Source organism: Plutella xylostella, chromosome 16, assembly GCF_932276165.1.
Source record: "Plutella xylostella chromosome 16, ilPluXylo3.1, whole genome shotgun sequence".
Classification (NCBI taxonomy): domain Eukaryota; kingdom Metazoa; phylum Arthropoda; class Insecta; order Lepidoptera; family Plutellidae; genus Plutella; species Plutella xylostella.
Window position 1 is genome coordinate 3,298,583 of NC_063996.1, and position 18,784 is coordinate 3,317,366.

The 18,784-nt window shown below is 41.2% G+C and overlaps 1 protein-coding gene across 4 annotated transcripts in view; it reads right to left on the reverse strand.

Annotated features, from left to right (window-relative positions):
• LOC105394214 (clathrin heavy chain) overlaps nucleotides 1-18,690 on the reverse strand; it is a 38,441-nt gene extending 19,751 nt beyond the window's left edge. For 3 of the 4 annotated variants that reach the window (XM_048626392.1, XM_048626394.1, XM_048626391.1), the window contains exons 1-17: nucleotides 18,538-18,690; nucleotides 18,275-18,383; nucleotides 16,934-17,165; nucleotides 12,836-13,090; nucleotides 11,366-11,554; nucleotides 10,305-10,405; nucleotides 9,829-9,982; nucleotides 9,250-9,446; nucleotides 8,488-8,668; nucleotides 7,939-8,132; nucleotides 7,398-7,624; nucleotides 6,927-7,098; nucleotides 5,559-5,837; nucleotides 5,028-5,246; nucleotides 4,473-4,750; nucleotides 3,988-4,210; nucleotides 3,511-3,685 (exon numbers count right to left, since the gene is read on the reverse strand). In XM_048626392.1, the coding sequence (XP_048482349.1) occupies nucleotides 3,511-3,685; nucleotides 3,988-4,210; nucleotides 4,473-4,750; nucleotides 5,028-5,246; nucleotides 5,559-5,837; nucleotides 6,927-7,098; nucleotides 7,398-7,624; nucleotides 7,939-8,132; nucleotides 8,488-8,668; nucleotides 9,250-9,446; nucleotides 9,829-9,982; nucleotides 10,305-10,405; nucleotides 11,366-11,554; nucleotides 12,836-13,090; nucleotides 16,934-17,165; nucleotides 18,275-18,316 (3,118 nt within the window). In that variant the 5' untranslated portion in view covers nucleotides 18,317-18,383; nucleotides 18,538-18,690. The remainder of the gene's footprint in view (nucleotides 1-3,510; nucleotides 3,686-3,987; nucleotides 4,211-4,472; nucleotides 4,751-5,027; nucleotides 5,247-5,558; nucleotides 5,838-6,926; nucleotides 7,099-7,397; nucleotides 7,625-7,938; nucleotides 8,133-8,487; nucleotides 8,669-9,249; nucleotides 9,447-9,828; nucleotides 9,983-10,304; nucleotides 10,406-11,365; nucleotides 11,555-12,835; nucleotides 13,091-16,933; nucleotides 17,166-18,274; nucleotides 18,384-18,537) is intronic. The other variant, XM_048626395.1, reaches the window with a different exon arrangement.
• Between the last annotated feature and the right edge of the window lie 94 nt (nucleotides 18,691-18,784).

Consider the following 18,784-nt stretch of genomic DNA (forward strand, 5'->3'; position numbering starts at 1 on the left):
CTCGTATCCCGTGGCAGTAGGAGTAGAACAAATGTGGTTAACCTGCACGTTCAATAACGTCAAACTTCTTATTGGTACCGCATATCGACCTCCATGGCAGGACTGCGAACAGTTTTTTGATGCACTCACTGACTCAATCACTTCTTTTAACGGTTATGATCAAATGGTGTTATTGGGCGATTTTAATATTAACCTTCTGCATAACATAAATGATGGCAAGGCACGGCAACTTTATGATTTCGCTACAACGGTTAGTCTCACTCAACTCGTCAATGAACCTACTCACTTTACAGACACTAGCGAGACTCTTATAGATGTTGTCCTCGCAGACTCCAGTGTAAAAAATATATCTGTAAATTATATACCCGCCTTAGGTAAGCATGCATTTGTAATAGTTGAACTTAACATAAAGAAACCTAAACCCACCCCGCAATGGATAACCTTCAGACCATTAAAAAGTATTTTATTGGATCAGTTTAATAACGACCTCAATTCTATTAACTGGGAATGTATTAAAACAATTAGTAATATAAATCAGATGGTATATACATTTAGTGATCTCATAACGAAACTATTTGACATCCACGCACCGGAACGAACCGTCCGTGTTAAAACATTTAATTATCCATGGATTACGGATAACCTAAAGTACATGATGGGCTTGAGGGATGCAGCGCACAATAAGTACCGCATCACTAACTCTGAGTCACACAAAAAATATTACAAGGACTTGAAAAGCTTAGTTTCTGCCGCCTTTCACAATGAAAAGCGAGCTTACTTTCAGTCGAACATTAACAATAATGTTAAAAACCCCACCTCATTGTGGAAGAATCTAAAAAACACCGTTTTTCGCAACCACAAGACTACCGAGCTACCTGAAAATTTCAATAACCCCGATGATATCAATAAACACTTTTTAGATCTACCCGGCAATAATAATTTGAACTTAACAGATATTATATACTTTGAATCTCATAAATTTGGCTCACACAACTTTAACCTTAGTCCAATCAGCGAAGAAGAGGTTGCCAAAATTATCAAAAAATTTAAATCGAATGCATTGGGATATGACAAGATATCGCTAGACATGCTTATTCTTACCTTACCCCGCACTTTACATATTATAACCTACATAATTAATCAATCCATTCTGACATCCACCTTCCCTGAACTCTGGAAAATAGCTGTAATTAATCCCATCCCTAAAATAACTAACCCAATTGACTACAAAGATCTTAGACCCATCAGTTTACTTTCCACTTTGTCAAAAATTCTGGAGAAAGCCGTTTCTAATCAACTGACCTTCTTTCTAGAAACAAATAAAATTTTGCCATCATTACAGTCAGGCTTCCGTAAGGGGCGCAGTACATCTACAGCTCTTATTGATGTTGTCGACAATATGCTTGCCAAACAAGAAAAAGGCATGGCTACTCTTCTAACTCTATTGGATTTTTCTCGTGCCTTTGACACCGTTAATGTCTCGCTGCTTCTTGCTAAACTATCATATTATGGTTGTGACTCTAAAGTAGTAAAATGGTTTTATAGCTATCTGGACCAACGTACACAAATAGTCAAGCTGAGGAGAAGTGATGGTACTACAAGCTTGTCAGCAAAGTATCCAGTGACCAGAGGTGTGCCACAAGGATCCATCTTAGGGCCACTTCTATTCGTTATATACATCAGTGATATCACTACTGAAATACAGCACTGTAATTACCATCTGTATGCTGACGACCTTCAGATTTACCTGGCGGGTAGCCCTTCTGACGTTGCAGAAACATGTTGTTTTATTAACCAGGATTTAGAGCGTATTGCAGTGTGGTCTAAGAAAAATTCACTTAAACTTAATCCTACTAAATCTAAATTTATGGTAATTGGCTCTAGGCAACAAGTTTTAGCAACAAAAGCTAATAATCCCACAATAGTAATGGATGGAGGGTCTATTGAACAGGTTACTGAGGCGCGTAATCTTGGTCTGGTTTTTGACAGCGTTCTGACTTTTGAGAAACACGTTTTGGATGTGGTAAGAAACTGCTTTTTCAGACTTAGGGTTTTGTACAGAATAAGACCATACATAAATGAGGAACTGCGTATACAGCTTTGTGAGTCACTGGTCCTCTCTAAGCTGAACTATGCTGACACGGTTTATGGTCCCTGCCTACTTAAGAAAACTTTAAAATTGTTGCAACGAGTTCAGAACGCCTGCGCCCGCTTCTGTTTTTGTATTCGTCCACGTGCACATGTAACACCGTTCCTGAATAAATCAAATTTACTTAAGATAGCTGCTAGGCAGAGGTTGCATCTTGCTACAATGCTATTTGGTATTGTAAAGTATCAGACTCCGGATTACTTGTACAAAAAAATCGATTGGTCACGCAATCACCATTCTATCAATACTAGAGGTTCCAATTATCTGATGCTTACCCCCGCTCATAAGTCAGCTTCATACCGACGTAGTTTTAAATATTTAGCTTGCAAGATTTACAATAATCTTCCGCCACCAATCCGTGATCTCAAATCCGTCTCATCATTTAGGAGTCGGTATAAAATGTTTTTACTTAATAGGCAAAAACAAAATCAGTAATAAGCAGTTATATATATCACACACACACACACACGCACGCAGACATACACACACACACACACATACACACACACACATACACACACACACACACACACACACACACACACACACACATTTCATTATACATTACATATTTCCTGTCTTTCAGCTGGCCTTACAACTATACATAAATAACAGAGTACTCACAAGCATAGTTATTTACATGGGTACATATGAGTAAGCATTTGTTTATGCACTGTTATATACTATATACCATTTATTTCACAGTTTAACAGACACATTTATTCTTTCTTCCTATATATTTTTTACAACGTATTTAAAGATCAGTTAAAATTAATAAAATGTTATATGCTAATTATGGAGCATGCACTTAGAATAGACCTACTTGTAATATATGTATACGCCACATAGGTACCCTTTAAGAACTGGTTCTGGCAGAATTATCAGCGCTATATATATATACACACTTATATATGTAGCACATGCTGAGTCTGAACCATTTCGCTATCACTGTGCACGACATGGAGATTGGCAACCATAAAATATTGTTTATTTATTTAATGTATAAGCTGTGTACCTACCTAATTTGTATTGTTATGTGATTTTCCATGTTGTGTATTCTTGAAGGCGAATAAACTATTTCTTTCTTTCTTTCTTTCTTTTTTTTAAACGTTTATACAATTATTATGTATTTTTTGTACCTACTAGTTATGTATTAACGGACCCACAGACAGTCTAAGTTGGATGAATGGAATGGTGTAAATACTGTTGCGGCAGTCCTTGAGAGGGACAGTTATTGGCTGATGATGGTGTCCTCTTTAATTAATTCCGTAAGGTGGTCCCTTACATGTACTATAACAGTCATGTTCTTTCCTTCAAATTCCACTTCTTTATATAATTTGTTCGTAATTCTATGCACTAACCTGTCAATATAAGCAAGTTCTGCAAGTTGCGATGGTCGGAGAACACGGAGTTGTCCAGCACGATCTTCTCCAACAACTCGATCAGTTCATTCGGCAGGTCGGCCGTCATGAACGCCTTCACTGTCACTGAGATGTCTTCGGGGTCTTGGGTTTCGGAGAGAGCTGTTTGCACCACCTGAAGAGGAGTAGTTAGGTTAGTTAGGAAACACAAATGATTATGGTATACTACGTCGTAGTTTTATCTTAACGTTTCGTCTGCGTCAACTGAAGTTACAGGCATATTTAGCACACTGGCAATAATCATCACCATTAGTTAGGTCAAAGCCAAGCTGATCAGGCAACCATGCTTCTGTGACATTGGCATTTTGCCCTTATTTACCTGGTCAGCAAGTTGCCTGTGATACGCATCACGGGTCTGAAACCAGTTTTAAGTTCCTAGAGCCTCTATTTGTGCAGCGTGGGACGCCCCCCACTCACCTGGTCGATGAGCTGCCTCCGGTACGCGTTGTCCTCCTGCAGCACCTCGAGCCACAGCTCCTGGTCGCGGCGGCGCACCAGGTAGCGGGCTTGGGTCTTGAACAGCGAGTTCTCGTTGCACACGGAGATGAGCTCGCGGTCGCACTGGCCTCGCTCGTAAGCCACGCAGGCGAGGTGCGGGTCGCGTTTTTCGCAGTAGCGCCCCACTACTCGGGAGTCGTACCTGCGGGGGATAGGTAAGTCAGAGTAGGCCTCTTGTGGATTGTTGGTCTAATAATGACGTCAGTTAACCAGTATTTCTATATATAACTTCGCCCAGTTATTGAAAAAATGAGGAAAACCAGAGCTTATTTGCCACTGTGTTACTAGCTGAAGTAATGGCAAGACATGATAGTCATTAGGTGGAATTGTCAGAAACTTACTTCTATCATCCTAGTACAGACCAAACTAAAACCTATAAAAAATATAATAAATCAGTAACTCACCACTGATTCTCCTTCAAGAACCTCTCGGGGTTGTTGTTGGAGTCAATGTAGATCTTAGCGAGAGCATTGTGTGTGGCTGGCTCGTTGCACCCCTCATGCACTCTGGTCTCCAACCAGGGAAGCAGCAGCTTGAGCCGGTTCCTCTTCTCCACTTCAGCAACCAGCTCGTCCGTGGAGAACTGTCCTCGGACCACGAGGATCAGGTTCTTGATGATGTCCTCGGCACAGTCCACGTCGAGTAGTCCTCCAACGACCACGGGCAGACGAGATGGGTTGACCTGGTGGGGGAAATGATGGTTATTGCAGGAATTTTAATGGCCGAAAATTATTTTGACCTTGGATGATGCAGCTGCATTTTTGTGATTCAATCTCAATTTTTACGTGTCGATAGCGCTGCCATAGTTTCGAAGTTTTATTTATCTGAATTGATGCTACTATGAATCGCTTTTGAAACAATCTAACTAATTAGGAGACTGAGCTTACTACCACTTTCAAAACTCCTTTCATATTAAAATTTCCTTTGAAATAGCGAAAATTCCGAATAACAAAACTCACCTTCTGCACATAAATCTCAATGTACTTCTGCAGGCTATTCCTGTACAGGTACAACACCAAGTCATGTACAAAGTCGAAGCGGTCGCACACGATGATGAGCGGCAGCTGGTCAGGTAGCTTGGCCTCCTTGAGGAAGTTCTTGACTCGCTCCGCGTTGTAGCAGTTGGACTCGCGGCAGATGCGTTCGACCTCCTTGATCTGGCCCGTCTTGCAGGCCGCCTGGGAAGAGAAGATGTGGTTAGTAAATTGTACATTTTTTTTTTCTTCGATAGTGTTGGTATGATGAGGTGGTGGTAATTTGGGAGACGCCTATATCAGGTGGTGGATTGATTAATGGACGTTTATTGCCTGATGATGATATATGTTATAAGCGGCAAGTATCACTTTAAATAAATAGGTAATGGTCGACGGAGGATAATCCCAAAAGCGTGCTAATATTTTTACTTTGAGTTTGCGATACGTAGAGAACCACTTCACTTCCCTTATATATAGGTACTGTTTTTCATTTGATATTCCATAAAAAAAACTTACTTGAATGTACTTGAAGTGCACTTCCGAATCCTGGCTGAAGTTGACAATCGAGCCGAGGAAGTAAAACAGGCCTTCGTACGTCTTGAAGCTCTCAAACAGCTCAATGAGCGCTTTAGTCGTCAGCTGTTCGTGGTACTTGGTGGCTATTTGCACGCAGATCTGTAGGTTCTGACGGATGTTGGCTGTCAGCATCGCCTTGAGACATTCCAGGGAGTCTTCTACGGAGAGGGTTCCGAAGAAGTTCACCAGCCAGTCGGCCGACAGCAGGTGGGTGTGGACCTGAAATGAGGAGATGTGTTAGGATTGCGAAAGTTTGAACGTTTCTGAATCACTCGAACTTGCTGAATTCTTGGTTGTTTTGGCCCAGGTAAATACCATGGCAAAATGGTCATAGTTTTAAAAGCTACGAAGGGGCGCTTCGTTATCCTGGTTGCAGATCTGTCTTTGATTGATCCGTGTCATTATAACAATAGCACGTAAAAACAATATGAAAAGGTGTACTACTCGATAGTTACAAAGATTAAAATTAGGTTAAAACCGCATTCTTTCCTAAAGTTGAAGCCGAACAATAACTCTTACTATCGTAGCTTGCTATATGCTATGTACAATGAGTACATACCACGGCGCGCTTGATGTCGTACAGGTCGGTGTAATGTTCGAGAGCGCGCTGCAGTAAGCCCGCCTTCTCGCACAGTCTACTATATACTACACACAGTGAGTACATACCACGGCGCGCTTGATGTCGTACAGGTCGGTGTAATGTTCGAGAGCGCGCTGCAGTAAGCCCGCCTTCTCGCACAGTCTACTATATACTACACACAGTGAGTACATACCACGGCGCGCTTGATGTCGTACAGGTCGGTGTAATGTTCGAGAGCGCGCTGCAGTAAGCCCGCCTTCTCGCACAGTCTACTATATACTACACACAGTGAGTACATACCACGGCGCGCTTGATGTCGTACAGGTCGGTGTAATGTTCGAGAGCGCGCTGCAGTAAGCCCGCCTTCTCGCACAGTCTACTATATACTACACACAGTGAGTACATACCACGGCGCGCTTGATGTCGTACAGGTCGGTGTAATGTTCGAGAGCGCGCTGCAGTAAGCCCGCCTTCTCGCACAGTCTACTATATACTACACACAGTGAGTACATACCACGGCGCGCTTGATGTCGTACAGGTCGGTGTAATGTTCGAGAGCGCGCTGCAGTAAGCCCGCCTTCTCGCACAGTCTACTATATACTACACACAGTGAGTACATACCACGGCGCGCTTGATGTCGTACAGGTCGGTGTAATGTTCGAGAGCGCGCTGCAGTAAGCCCGCCTTCTCGCACAGTCTACTATATACTACACACAGTGAGTACATACCACGGCGCGCTTGATGTCGTACAGGTCGGTGTAATGTTCGAGAGCGCGCTGCAGTAAGCCCGCCTTCTCGCACAGCTGAGCGATGTGCGCGCGCTCGTAGTGCGTGAACATGGCGTTGCCGAGGATCGCGTCCGCCACTTGAGGCGCCGACATCAGGTTCATTTCTAGCAGTCTGTGGATGAAGAGGACGGGTTAGATTATTCTATGGTTAGTTAAGTGGGGTTAGCTGTAGGTTCAACGTAAATTTCACTGAAATTCTAGAAGCGAATTTCTTTATCTTCACAAGTGAAAGGAGCTGTATTTCGACTGTGATTGGTTAACCCTCCGTCAGCTCCTGTCAAATCTATAGCGAAAGCTGGACGTAGTCAACTCAGGACCGTAATTTTTGATGCGGTTGAGTAATGACGCTCTAAGACAGTCCTGGCTAATCCCTCCATCAATCAAACCCTCTAGATTAGTCTCGCTCATCACCTGGTCTGCAGCGGCCCCTCCTCGGGCCTGTTATTCTTCAGCGCATCCAACAGGAACGCCGTGCACTGCTGCACCATGTTCTGTTCCATGAACACGTCCACTATCTGCTGGATGTCGGCTAGAGGGGGCTCTTCAGCTACCAACATGCCCGCGAAGCCGGCGCCTTGCTCAGGGTTCGTACGCATGACCGAGCGAAGCAGGTAGATGTAGTCTGGGGTGTAGCCGACCTGTTGGAAATGGTGAGGTTAAGTATCGGCTGGGGTTACTACAGAGGACAACCAGTTAAATGGATGTGGTCTCGATCGGACATTTTGTTTCAAACTATCTGATGGCTACCTAGAGCCATAGAGTGCTGATTTGCTGTCAATACGGTCGCACTTTTGGAAATAGGCTACAGCAGCAACCAGAGATTACACAAGATAAGTTTGCATTGAAATGATCAAGACAAAATCAATCAATTCAGTATTCCGCCAGGAGCAAACAGCGAGTGAAGATCACGATAATCTACGGTTACATCCGTAAAATTCAAAATCACACCAACCTTCTTAGCGTACAACACAATCTTCTGGAACTGTCCAGTCTCAGCGAAGCATTGGATGACCTTGGCGGCGACATTGGCCCTCAAGTACACGGACAGAGCCAACGTTGGGTCCACCTGTTTGACCAAGTCTCCGAGTTCCTCTGAGCACTCCAGCTTCTCCTCTTTCAGCCATTTCTCTAACAGCTGCTTGCGACCTGGTGGAAAATTAACATATAGTATATAACTTATAATAGGATTCGCTTTTAGCTGCAGTTATCCCCGTCTTTACAGACCTCTTCATACCATCGTCCGCAAAACAATACATAACTGTGTGAAAAAATAAGTTTTGGTGTTTAGAGGGTGCGGTATTGGTCTCGACCTAACTCTCTAGAGAGAGTGATGGATTCTAAGCGGTACATTATTGGCAGATTGTACCTTCGTAAACTAACCTAATGATTTAAAAATCTTTTCAAGTTGTTTGCCGGGATCAGTCTAAAGATGAAAGGACGTGAGCACCTGCTGGAAGCGCCGGCTCGCGGCTCACAGACTGACAGACAGACAGACACGCACCTTGCAGCAGAACGGGGCGGCACAGCTCCAGCGACTCGTACTTGTTCAGCTGCGCCTGGTCCAGCAGGATGCCGAAGTACTGCAGCAGCGGCGACGTCTGCCCCGGCGCCGTGGGCACCTGCTGGAAGCGCTGGATGGTGGCCGGCGTGCGCAGGATGCCGCGCGGGGCCATCGCGGCCACCTGTAAGTTGGTGGGGATGGAGGTTAGACGGTTTGGTTTGTATTGTATTGCAAGTAAGGTGTTTCTGTCCCTCAAGAGGAGCAGCAGGTATTGAAGCAGTCAGTGCACATACTGTACATCCAAAAGATATATTTCCAATTTTTCGAACCGTAAAAACACTGGCGGCTTTGGGACTAATAAATTGACCAGTCTGGTTAAAGGTCTGAGACTCATGTAACGGTCACTACTGTTATGTTACACTCCGCACACACTCCACCACTACACCCCCATCCGCTCCTATTATCATCATCATCACCTTGGCGGCCTCGCTGTACTGCGAGTTGGTGAAGAGCGTGTTGAACTTGCGCACGAACAGCTCCCCGGCCAGGCTGCAGCGTGTTCATGTACGTACACCCTGACTCATGTAGACACACGTCACCACTACAACACGGTCATCACCTTGGCGGCCTCGCTGTACTGCGAGTTGGTGAAGAGCGTGTTGAACTTGCGCACGAACAGCTCCCCGGCCAGGCTGCAGCGTGTTCATGTACGTACACCCTGACTCATGTAGACACACGTCACCACTACAACACGGTCATCACCTTGGCGGCCTCGCTGTACTGCGAGTTGGTGAAGAGCGTGTTGAACTTGCGCACGAACAGCTCCTCGGCGCCGGCGAGGTTGCAGCGCACCGCCACTCGAAGCGCCAGCTCCGGGTTCTGGAGAACTGTGTTCATGTACGCCACGATGGATTCCTCCTCGACGGTGACTGAGAGGACTTGGCCCTTGCGGTTTACACCTGGAAGGAAATGGTGAGGTTGATTTTAGCATGCTTAGATAGGTAGACAGTGGATATTGGATGGCGAAGAACGAAGACAGAGTGTTGGACGATTATTGGCTGGCTGATCGTATAAAAGGGTATCCGAAGGGCTCAGCATTTTGTGAAATAATAATTCAGTCAACGTGGACAGGTATGCCGGATCAATCCTCCTGTGGTCATCTATTTCTTAGCATTTCGGTGACAACACTAGATCTACTTAGGGTTGATTACCGTGACAAAAGGATTAGCACTATTAACCGACTGTCCAGCATGCGCCAGACACATTTAGGTAAGTCACTCAGGGATGCTTCTTTCTTGCTTACATCCCCCTACTGATGTTGCTATTGATAAAGGCACGTACCGATGATGCCGCCGGTGGCCTCGTGCGGCGCGGTCACGAAGATGGTGTCGGACGAGATGCGGTTCATGTACACGCACGTGCCCGTCTCGATGTCGTACATGTGGATGTAGCCGTACTTCGTTATCAGGTAGATCACGTCGTATTTGGGCGACACCTGGAGGGAATAAACGAATATTTGTAATTATTGATTTCGAGATTGGGAGATTTCGCATATAGGCATTTTTCTCTGTAGCTTTTTGTACTGTACCCAGAATACCTTCAGTTTTTGTGCCTAGCCCTAATAATCAAACTGTACAGGGCTCTACAGATAAGAAATATGGTCAAAACTTATTAGCGACTACACTTTCTCAAAAAACAAATTCATAAGGTTAAATTTTACATGGCTTATTTGAAATTTTTATAGCACTAAATTTAAAAGTAAGTACCTAGTTGTTTCTAAATCGCCTCTTCATATTATTAATATAATAAAAGTTTACCTGCATGGCGACGGGGAAATCGTTTTGCGCCTCGGCCGGGAAGAACACATCGACGGCTTTCTTCTGGAACGGCTGGTTGCCGGCCGGCGTCTGGCCCACCTCTGTGATAATGGACATTGTGGTTAGTAGTTGAATAAAATAAACTATTCCGTTGGATATGGGTAGGTATAGGTACTAAATACAAAGATTAATGGTGTATGGATAGGATAAAAAGCATACAATAAATTATTTATGTGGTCGTAATTATGTTAGAATTGAGCCATTTATGGGCAAGTCCTCTATAAATACTTCATAGGTTTGAAATTTCAGAAATATCTTTTCAATATTATATTTATAAATAACTACATAAAAGTATCCAGCAAAATATGTCAAGATCACGGCAAGAGACGGTTGAAAGTCTATTGTATTTGTCAGTAAGTGTATTATTCATAATACCTATTGTTGATTGTGATAATTACAAATTATAAGTGAGTAAATCTGTCTACCGTTGATGATTCTCGGGAGTTAGATGTGAGAATCTATCTCACGTAGATCAATACGTAGACAATAGCCTAAAGGTCAAAAGTTAACATCGCATGAAAACTCATTCGTAAAATTTTATCGCCGCATTCCTATGATTTAGTAGAGTTCCCTTATCTCTATCGTCTATGTAAATACCAATCGTAGTATTTATAATTTAGTTTCTATGCTGCAAATTTTAATATCTTTGTTGTGTACCTAAAGTTTAAAAAACCTTTGTTCATGATAAATTTATTCATGAACATAAAGGGGGCGTATTCTATTAATTACAAAATTTTATTTAATATAACAGTTATCATTCTAGAAAATACTCTCTCCCTAAATACAGTGTAGTTTCCTCTTCGTTCATAAATATGCTCAGATTACCCCTACAGTACTTAATCTAGACACGGTCATAATTCCTATACTTTATAACATACAGCATGATGCCTATGACGTTTGATTTCCCTTGAAAACGAACAAATGACAAATTAAATTTAGATTTGACAGCTGTCACAGCACTCCTGCTATATTTTACTAACAACAGTCTACCAGCAACTAACCAATAATATGCAGCTTCCCGCCCTGCGCAGTCCTCACGGCGAAACAGAAGAGCGTCGACGGCTCGGCGTTTCCCTCCGCCTTGAAGGTGGCAAATGAGGCCGCGTGGCCCTCGATCGGCTGCGAGCACTTGCGTTCTACAGAGTAGAGCTGCATGGCGCCCACCACGCGGTTCTGCTGCGCTGATATGCCTGGCGGGGGGGATTGAGTGTTAGTACTGGTATTGGTTATTATTCTGTAGTGCCTAACACCACATGTGGGTAACGTTATAGCCAAGGGGGAGAGAGAATTAGGATCACTGTTAGCAGATTTTTGCAGCCGATTGTTTAAATATTTTGAAGAATCCTTTGTGGTAAACAAGTTCTCGGGTGGAGACCACGAACAGACAATTGTACCGTTTGAAGTTCTCCAGCCCGGTAACCGACGATATTAGGTTATTATAATATTTATGGTGGTTGAATGACACGGAGAATTGTTGTGGTCCCTTGGAGAGGGCTTTATCCATAGCAATAGTGATTTTTCGCGAATCCAAATCAACAGTAAGTTTCTTTTAATCTTCTGCCACACCAATTACAAAGAAAATTACAAAAAATACCTAAACTTGTACCAGTATTATTTAATCTTAACTGAAAAGGCAGGTAGGGCAGGTAGTCTTCACACATCAGAAACTACGAGCTAGATAGCTATCGCCCTTACGGTGAAAATCCCTAGAGCATGAAATAATGCCATTCTCTTTGAGAAAGCTAACCTTATAAAAGGAGCAACTACAAACGAATTTGATTTCTTCTCAATATAAGAGAAAGTGAGTAGATATACCTACTTCATTATATTTATTTATGGAGCTCTTTCTTTCTACTAAGTATGCCTTTTGATTATTCTTAACATTGTTAGGCTTCCTAAGCACAAAGTAAAAAAGAATTGTCAGAAAACAATACCTACAATCAAATTGAGTAATACCTAACAGCAGGCAAACAATGCTTATTTACTTTTCGTAGCTATTTATACATATAGACATTCTTTTATAGCTGCTATAGTATTAGCCTTGAACCATTGGACTGGAAAAGTGACGTGGTAGGTACGTTACCGTAATCCATTGCTTTTGTCTGAACTCAGTGGCATCGATAGCAACTTTACTAACTTAATTAACATAATCATACAATAAACTTAAGTACGACAGGTTTTTGAATAGTTACCAGTAGGCACCACATGATAACAACCATTTGCTAAAACTATACGTAACTTGTATGGCTTCTGACTAAGTGATCTTCAAAACTTTACTGCCTTAAACTATAATAACCTGAGTAAATTTCTACTATGAGTATGAGGCAAACGAAAAGAATTATAATAATATTTACGGCTCACCCTATAAATTAAATAACTATTAGTATTTAAATTAGCTCTTAGTATTTGACTATTTGTCACCTATACCTAAAAATAATTACTACAAAAGCCAATGAAACAACATCACTCACCCACAAGCAGAAGCCACTGCTGCTTCGGGTCGGTCCTGTAGTTGATGATCTGACAGTCAGCCAATGAGGAGTGCCTATCGAACATCTTCACGGGAGTAGAGTCACCCTCCATCGACCAATGGTAGACCGACACCTTGGTGACCAGCGCGAGGGTGTTCAGGGAGATCCACTTCCAGAACACGACGTCTTCAGACATGGTGTGTGCCTTCATCTTGGACTTCATCTCGATGTTGAAGATCTGGAGCGTTTTTTGAGCTGGGGGGGAAATTGCGAGTCGTTAATTTTGTTATTGTTGCACAAATGTGCAGGTTTAGGAGGAGGACTTTCATTATACACTTTATTGGAATAGTCATTTTATAAAAAGCTTTATAATTTCCGCAATACGTCTTTTTGCGCCATAAAAAAGCAGGGTGGTTTGGTTCCACCTGCTGGTATAAATAATAATAGGAACAGGTGTCACGCTATATTATACGAGTATGTATAATATTTAGGGGTCTGGATGTAACTGACCACAACATTTTTGATATATCTTTTTGTACATCAAGGTGTCTTTAAGATAGTGATCATATTAAAAGAGGCTGAGTCATGCCAACATTTTTGTCCTTATGAATACTTATTAATCTAGACTAGAATCTAAACCAAACCCGGCAGCCTGGCGGTAGCGTAATACATAATAAGTACAACAATACATTGCGTGAGTGAGCAGGTGCTATTATTATGCAGCAGATACTAGTAAGAGGGAACACAAAGGAATACAGTATACATTAATAAGCTATGGTATATGTTCAACAAGCATGAATGGTATTTTTATCTTTATCTTATTACCAAGTTTGTCATGTAATAATTGATTCAAACACTTTCTCTGATCATTGATATAATTTTTCACGGTTTTAGATAGTATCATGCTATATATGCATTCTAGATCATGTTTATGTTTTCGTTACGACATTGATATTTGAAAGTTATCATTATTATATCGTGCAGTCACCTTTATCTGATCATAGCAGCAATACATTTCACTTCTCATGTGTTATACTATACATTATAATCTCCACTTTCGGAACTAAATAATAAAGTTTACACCAGGATATACTGTAGTTATGGGCTACACATCAGTTTATGTTTCATCAATGGCTGCTCTGGCGGGTCATGGCGCCATAGAGATTTGGCCAGCAAATGGTGAGACCGACAGCATTTTTTCGGCCAAATCCAAGACCGACAAGAATCGAACCCGCCACCTTCAGTTCAGTAGTCCATAATATATTATTATCAAAAAACCTTCTACCCTTACACATGTAATGTTCGGCGTGTTACAATGTAGACTACGAACATAACAATGTTAATTAAGGGCATGTCTTAACTTCGCTACGTCATGTCATACTTTAGCGTCGTCGCTAAAACGTCTGAGATTACCTCATAATATTCCCCTCCACTAAACCACAACGTCGTAAAGCGTTTAATGACATAATCATAACATAACTAGTATATTTTCTGATACTATCATCGCATAACTCCTCTTATTATTAAAGATAATTGAATATAGTTTGATGTTCCTTCAATAAAGGTCATGAACCCGATGACCCCATAAATAAGGAAGGTGTTGGAAGCTGCTTGAATCGTAAATCAATACTATGAATAGAGAAAGATATAAGCATATCCGTCTTGCGAGGACATGAGGTGCTTATTTCATTTTGTGGAATGTCTTTGAACTATCTGTTTCCTACGGTTTCTGTCGATGCATTTTGGCACTGAGCACCTTCTATGTTGTAAAATTTTGGGTTTACCAAGTGTCAAGTGAAGGCAACTTGCACTCTAGAAGTCGCATGGCTTATTCTCATTATAAATAGACATTTAGAAATACATAGCTGGTTTCGCCAAAGAACGTTACATATAAAAACAAACTGCATTCGTTATTAATCAATCCCGCTCGCCTGTTCTAGTTGAAGGCATTAGGATGTTGGTCATTCCATGGGATGCATGTATTGCACGTGTCTCGGTGCATCGCACGATGTGAGCGGGGAGGCCAACATGACCTTGGAATACCATTAAACTAGTCGTACTGTCGCTATAGCATGAGTCATTAATATGGGTTTATATTATACATATTTGTCAGTATTTAAAATTTCCGTTTCTATGGCAAGTTAGACTCATGGTTCAGTCCGTACCTCGGACTAAGGTTTAAATCTCGTAAACACAGGATTGAATTGGATTTCATCGTCATCAATATGAGTCATAGTCATCAGCCAACAGTTCATGGCTGAGGTGCCGCCCTTCCAAGCGAAGCCGCTAAGGTCGTCGATTATTGATTCATAATCAATTTCTAGATCGTACGTATAAAATGCAAATATTTATTTGCATCGTTAAAAGAAAAATAAATTACTACCACAATTGATTAATTTTAAAGTTAGTAAATTTTGTTTACAATCAAACATAACGTCCAAAAGTTTAACAACAAAGACATTGAGAAATGCAAATCTAAAAATACAGCGCGTACGTAGCCTACACGCAACTTTTCTCTTTTGTCCCGTACGCGTTTGTTATTGTGCCGCATCTCGGAAGCCATTACCCACTTCCTGTGAACGCCTGCCAAGAGCCAGGGGAGCTTCTCGCTTCACGAAATACCGAACTTCGAAGCGGTACTGCGGTAACCACGGCTCTATCTCGTTGTATCAAACGTGCCGATTGCATGACAGGTTCATAAAACTTCGTGTTTCGTCAGTCAAGAGTAGCCCTGAAGAGGCGTTTTACGTGTTCAACAGCTTTGGAGCGACCGAGTGCTGCCAATATGTATAGACAGTATACAAACGTAACACTTATAGTGTAGTAAAGTATGTAGTAAAGTTTAACTTAAACTTTACTACATACTTTACTACACTTAATAAGTCTTACGACGCTCGAATTAAGGTGGGTATTGAGTTCAAATTGGTTTGAACACCTACAGCTGTAGCAGACTGTACGTGCATTTTGTAAACAAAGCTATAACTTATTGAAAAACAAATATTATAGAGAGGAAATATTTGTGTGTATTAAGATGTAACGAATACTGCTACGTAATCCATGAAACCTTTAGACTACTTTATATGCCGGAATGAAAGGTGGAGGTAAGAAAATTTTAATGATAATTTTGGAAGTTTTTATCCTTGAGTTTAATTGAAATACAAAGCATTCGAATTTCTTTTTACAGCGACTATAGTCGTGATAGCGATCCCACCGAGCGGCGGGCTCGGCGGCGCGTGACGCACTCTCGATCTGTTATCAAAACAAAAGCTTCACGCCATTCATTGCACTCAAACTATTTAGATTTTTTGGCAACTTTTTTTGTTTACTACAGCTGTGTAGTCGCAACAAAATGTTAGGGCATAATTGATTAATGTAATATAAGAGCAGTATTCTGTATGGTGGACATGGTGGTGTACTAAACTATTGTGTACATTGGATATGGCCATTTTAAGTTAGGAAGATTTTTTTATCTTAAATACCTACTAATGTTTATAAATAGTTCAAGTACCTTACAGAACTACAATAAGAATTATATTTAAGTTAAATGCTCTCATTTTAGATACAAATTGGCATTAACAATGTTATAAATCACTTAAAATAGATAAGCATACACCATTTTAATGTAAATAAATAGCCAGCCTGATTCATTTACTCACTATCAGCAAAATTATGAGTGTTGTGACTAAACAAAAATGTTATCAATGAAACCTGACTTGTAAATGCAGATGCTATGTTTGTCAATACTTATAAAAATTTGAGAAGATAATTATTTGCTTTGTATTGGAAAAGTTGTTATCAGATACAGTTTCTTGTTGTATTATATGACAACAAATAATTATGTATCTGTGGGCGAGGTTTAATGAAAAGTGGTGATACATCATTAAAAGGAAGTCAATGGCCCAATGGACAAGATACCTACTGTTTTTGCTTTCTAAATTTCCATTATCTTAAAGACAGAAAAAGTCAACCAACCAAGCATTGATTCAGTGAACTGAAAGCATTAGCAAACAAAACTAAACCAAAACCAAACTTACTTTAGCAAACCCAGCACTAGTAAATCTAATCTTAGCCTAATAAATGGTCAGAAAGCGTACATACACGTACCTTCCACCCCGGCTTTCCCCTTCAGAGCAATCACCTTGCTAGCGGGGTTCATGATAGCCGAGTCGGCGCTGATGGGGCGGCGGATGGGGTTGGTGGGGTCCGCCATGTCGATGATCACCACCTCCGCTGTCTCGCCCACCTTCTCCCGCACACAGATGAACTTGTCCGACTCCATCGTGAGTGTGTTGAAGGATATGGAGGCTGGATTGATGCCGACATTTGTGAGCTGTGGGAAGTTATGTGGATTAAATATTTTCCAATGGAAATGTAGGCCTTAAAGTTGCGGACATGATAGGTCTCCTCTAGATTTCAAAATGGTAGTCTAAATGTTCAGAATATACTGCACACCATACTATTTAGAGTGTTGAGAAATCAAATAAATTAACTAGAATCATATGAGAAATTCAATAAATACAAATCCATCTTGTGGTACACTGAAAAATCTCAAGGATGACATAATTATGTATTGCATACTGTAGTAATATTTATAGGGGTGATATTTAAAGAGCAAGTGATTTGGAGGTTTGCACTGTATAATCATAATCACACCCCACAAATTGAAATAACAAAGGCCAATAAATATGCAGAGAAAGAAAGCAGTAAAATCATAATGACCATATTCTAGATAGATAGGTCAATAACTTGACAATAGGAATTGAGATCTGTACCAGACATTTTTATTGCCTGTTTCACAAGCAATAAATACTTGCAATACTGAAAAACATATTTCACTTTTATTGGCTTTTTAAATTGACTAAATTAAAACCCTTGTTTGTCTAATGTTAAACTAATTTAATAATAATATCCAACTTTTCATTTTCAGTAGGCAGTAGTCATCATCATCATAATCAGTGCTATCATTTTCTGCTGGGTACATAACATAGACCTCCTTATAATTGGGTAACAAAGATAGATTACTATTCACAACAGAAGAAATGTAGATATTCTTATTTGCATGGCATTATCTAATAGTGATTGGCAAAAATTCCAAGTGGTTCAATAAACTATGGACTAACATAATGAAGAACCTAAGTTTGAAACTAGGATCATAGTACCAAGTTCGTAAGTTTCATTCATAATTTGGCAGGTAAGTGGCACAATCATATGTTCTTAACGGGAATATGGAACAAATCAATACCGGCGTAGTCCCGCTGGCCTACGACGGGGGGTGGACACGGCTCAGGACTCATTGCGCAATGACGCCAGCAACCCACACAACACTCCCTAGCCTCACTAGCACCACCAGCGACACCTACGCGGCCTCCCAACCCCCTACCCTCGCCACCACGGCCGCGGAAGATGCAATATCACAAATCCAATAATGGGCGTACTCACCTGCAAATGCTCCTGGAAACGAATTGGCAGTATTTGCGCCATGATCACGGTATCCTGGGCACTTTCAACACCAAACAAGACAAAAAGCGACTCTTACTAATCGCAGTCTCTGAAAAGATATCACAAAAAAATTCAATTCACTGTCTCATCCGAAAACACTTTTGACAATCAACATGGCGTTCGTTTTCGAAAGTAAAAACTGACGGCCGGAAGAAGGGGGTGTTTTTTATGGATTTTTTTACTACTTTACCGATTTTACTCACATTATTAATTGATTCTACATTAAGAAAATAAAGGGTGTGTTAATTTCTCTACTTGAAAGGAGAAAATTTCGAAAAACCCTACACCCACAACTGCCACATACACAAATGAAATGGCAGATGAAAGAAAGAGATGGCTAGAGAAAGTGAGTAATGTTTTCGTCCAGAAATTGAAAGCTTAGAATAAGTCAGTGTATTTATGTATTATGAAAAAGCCAAAATAAGGCTCGGCCAAGCCGGAGCTTCCATG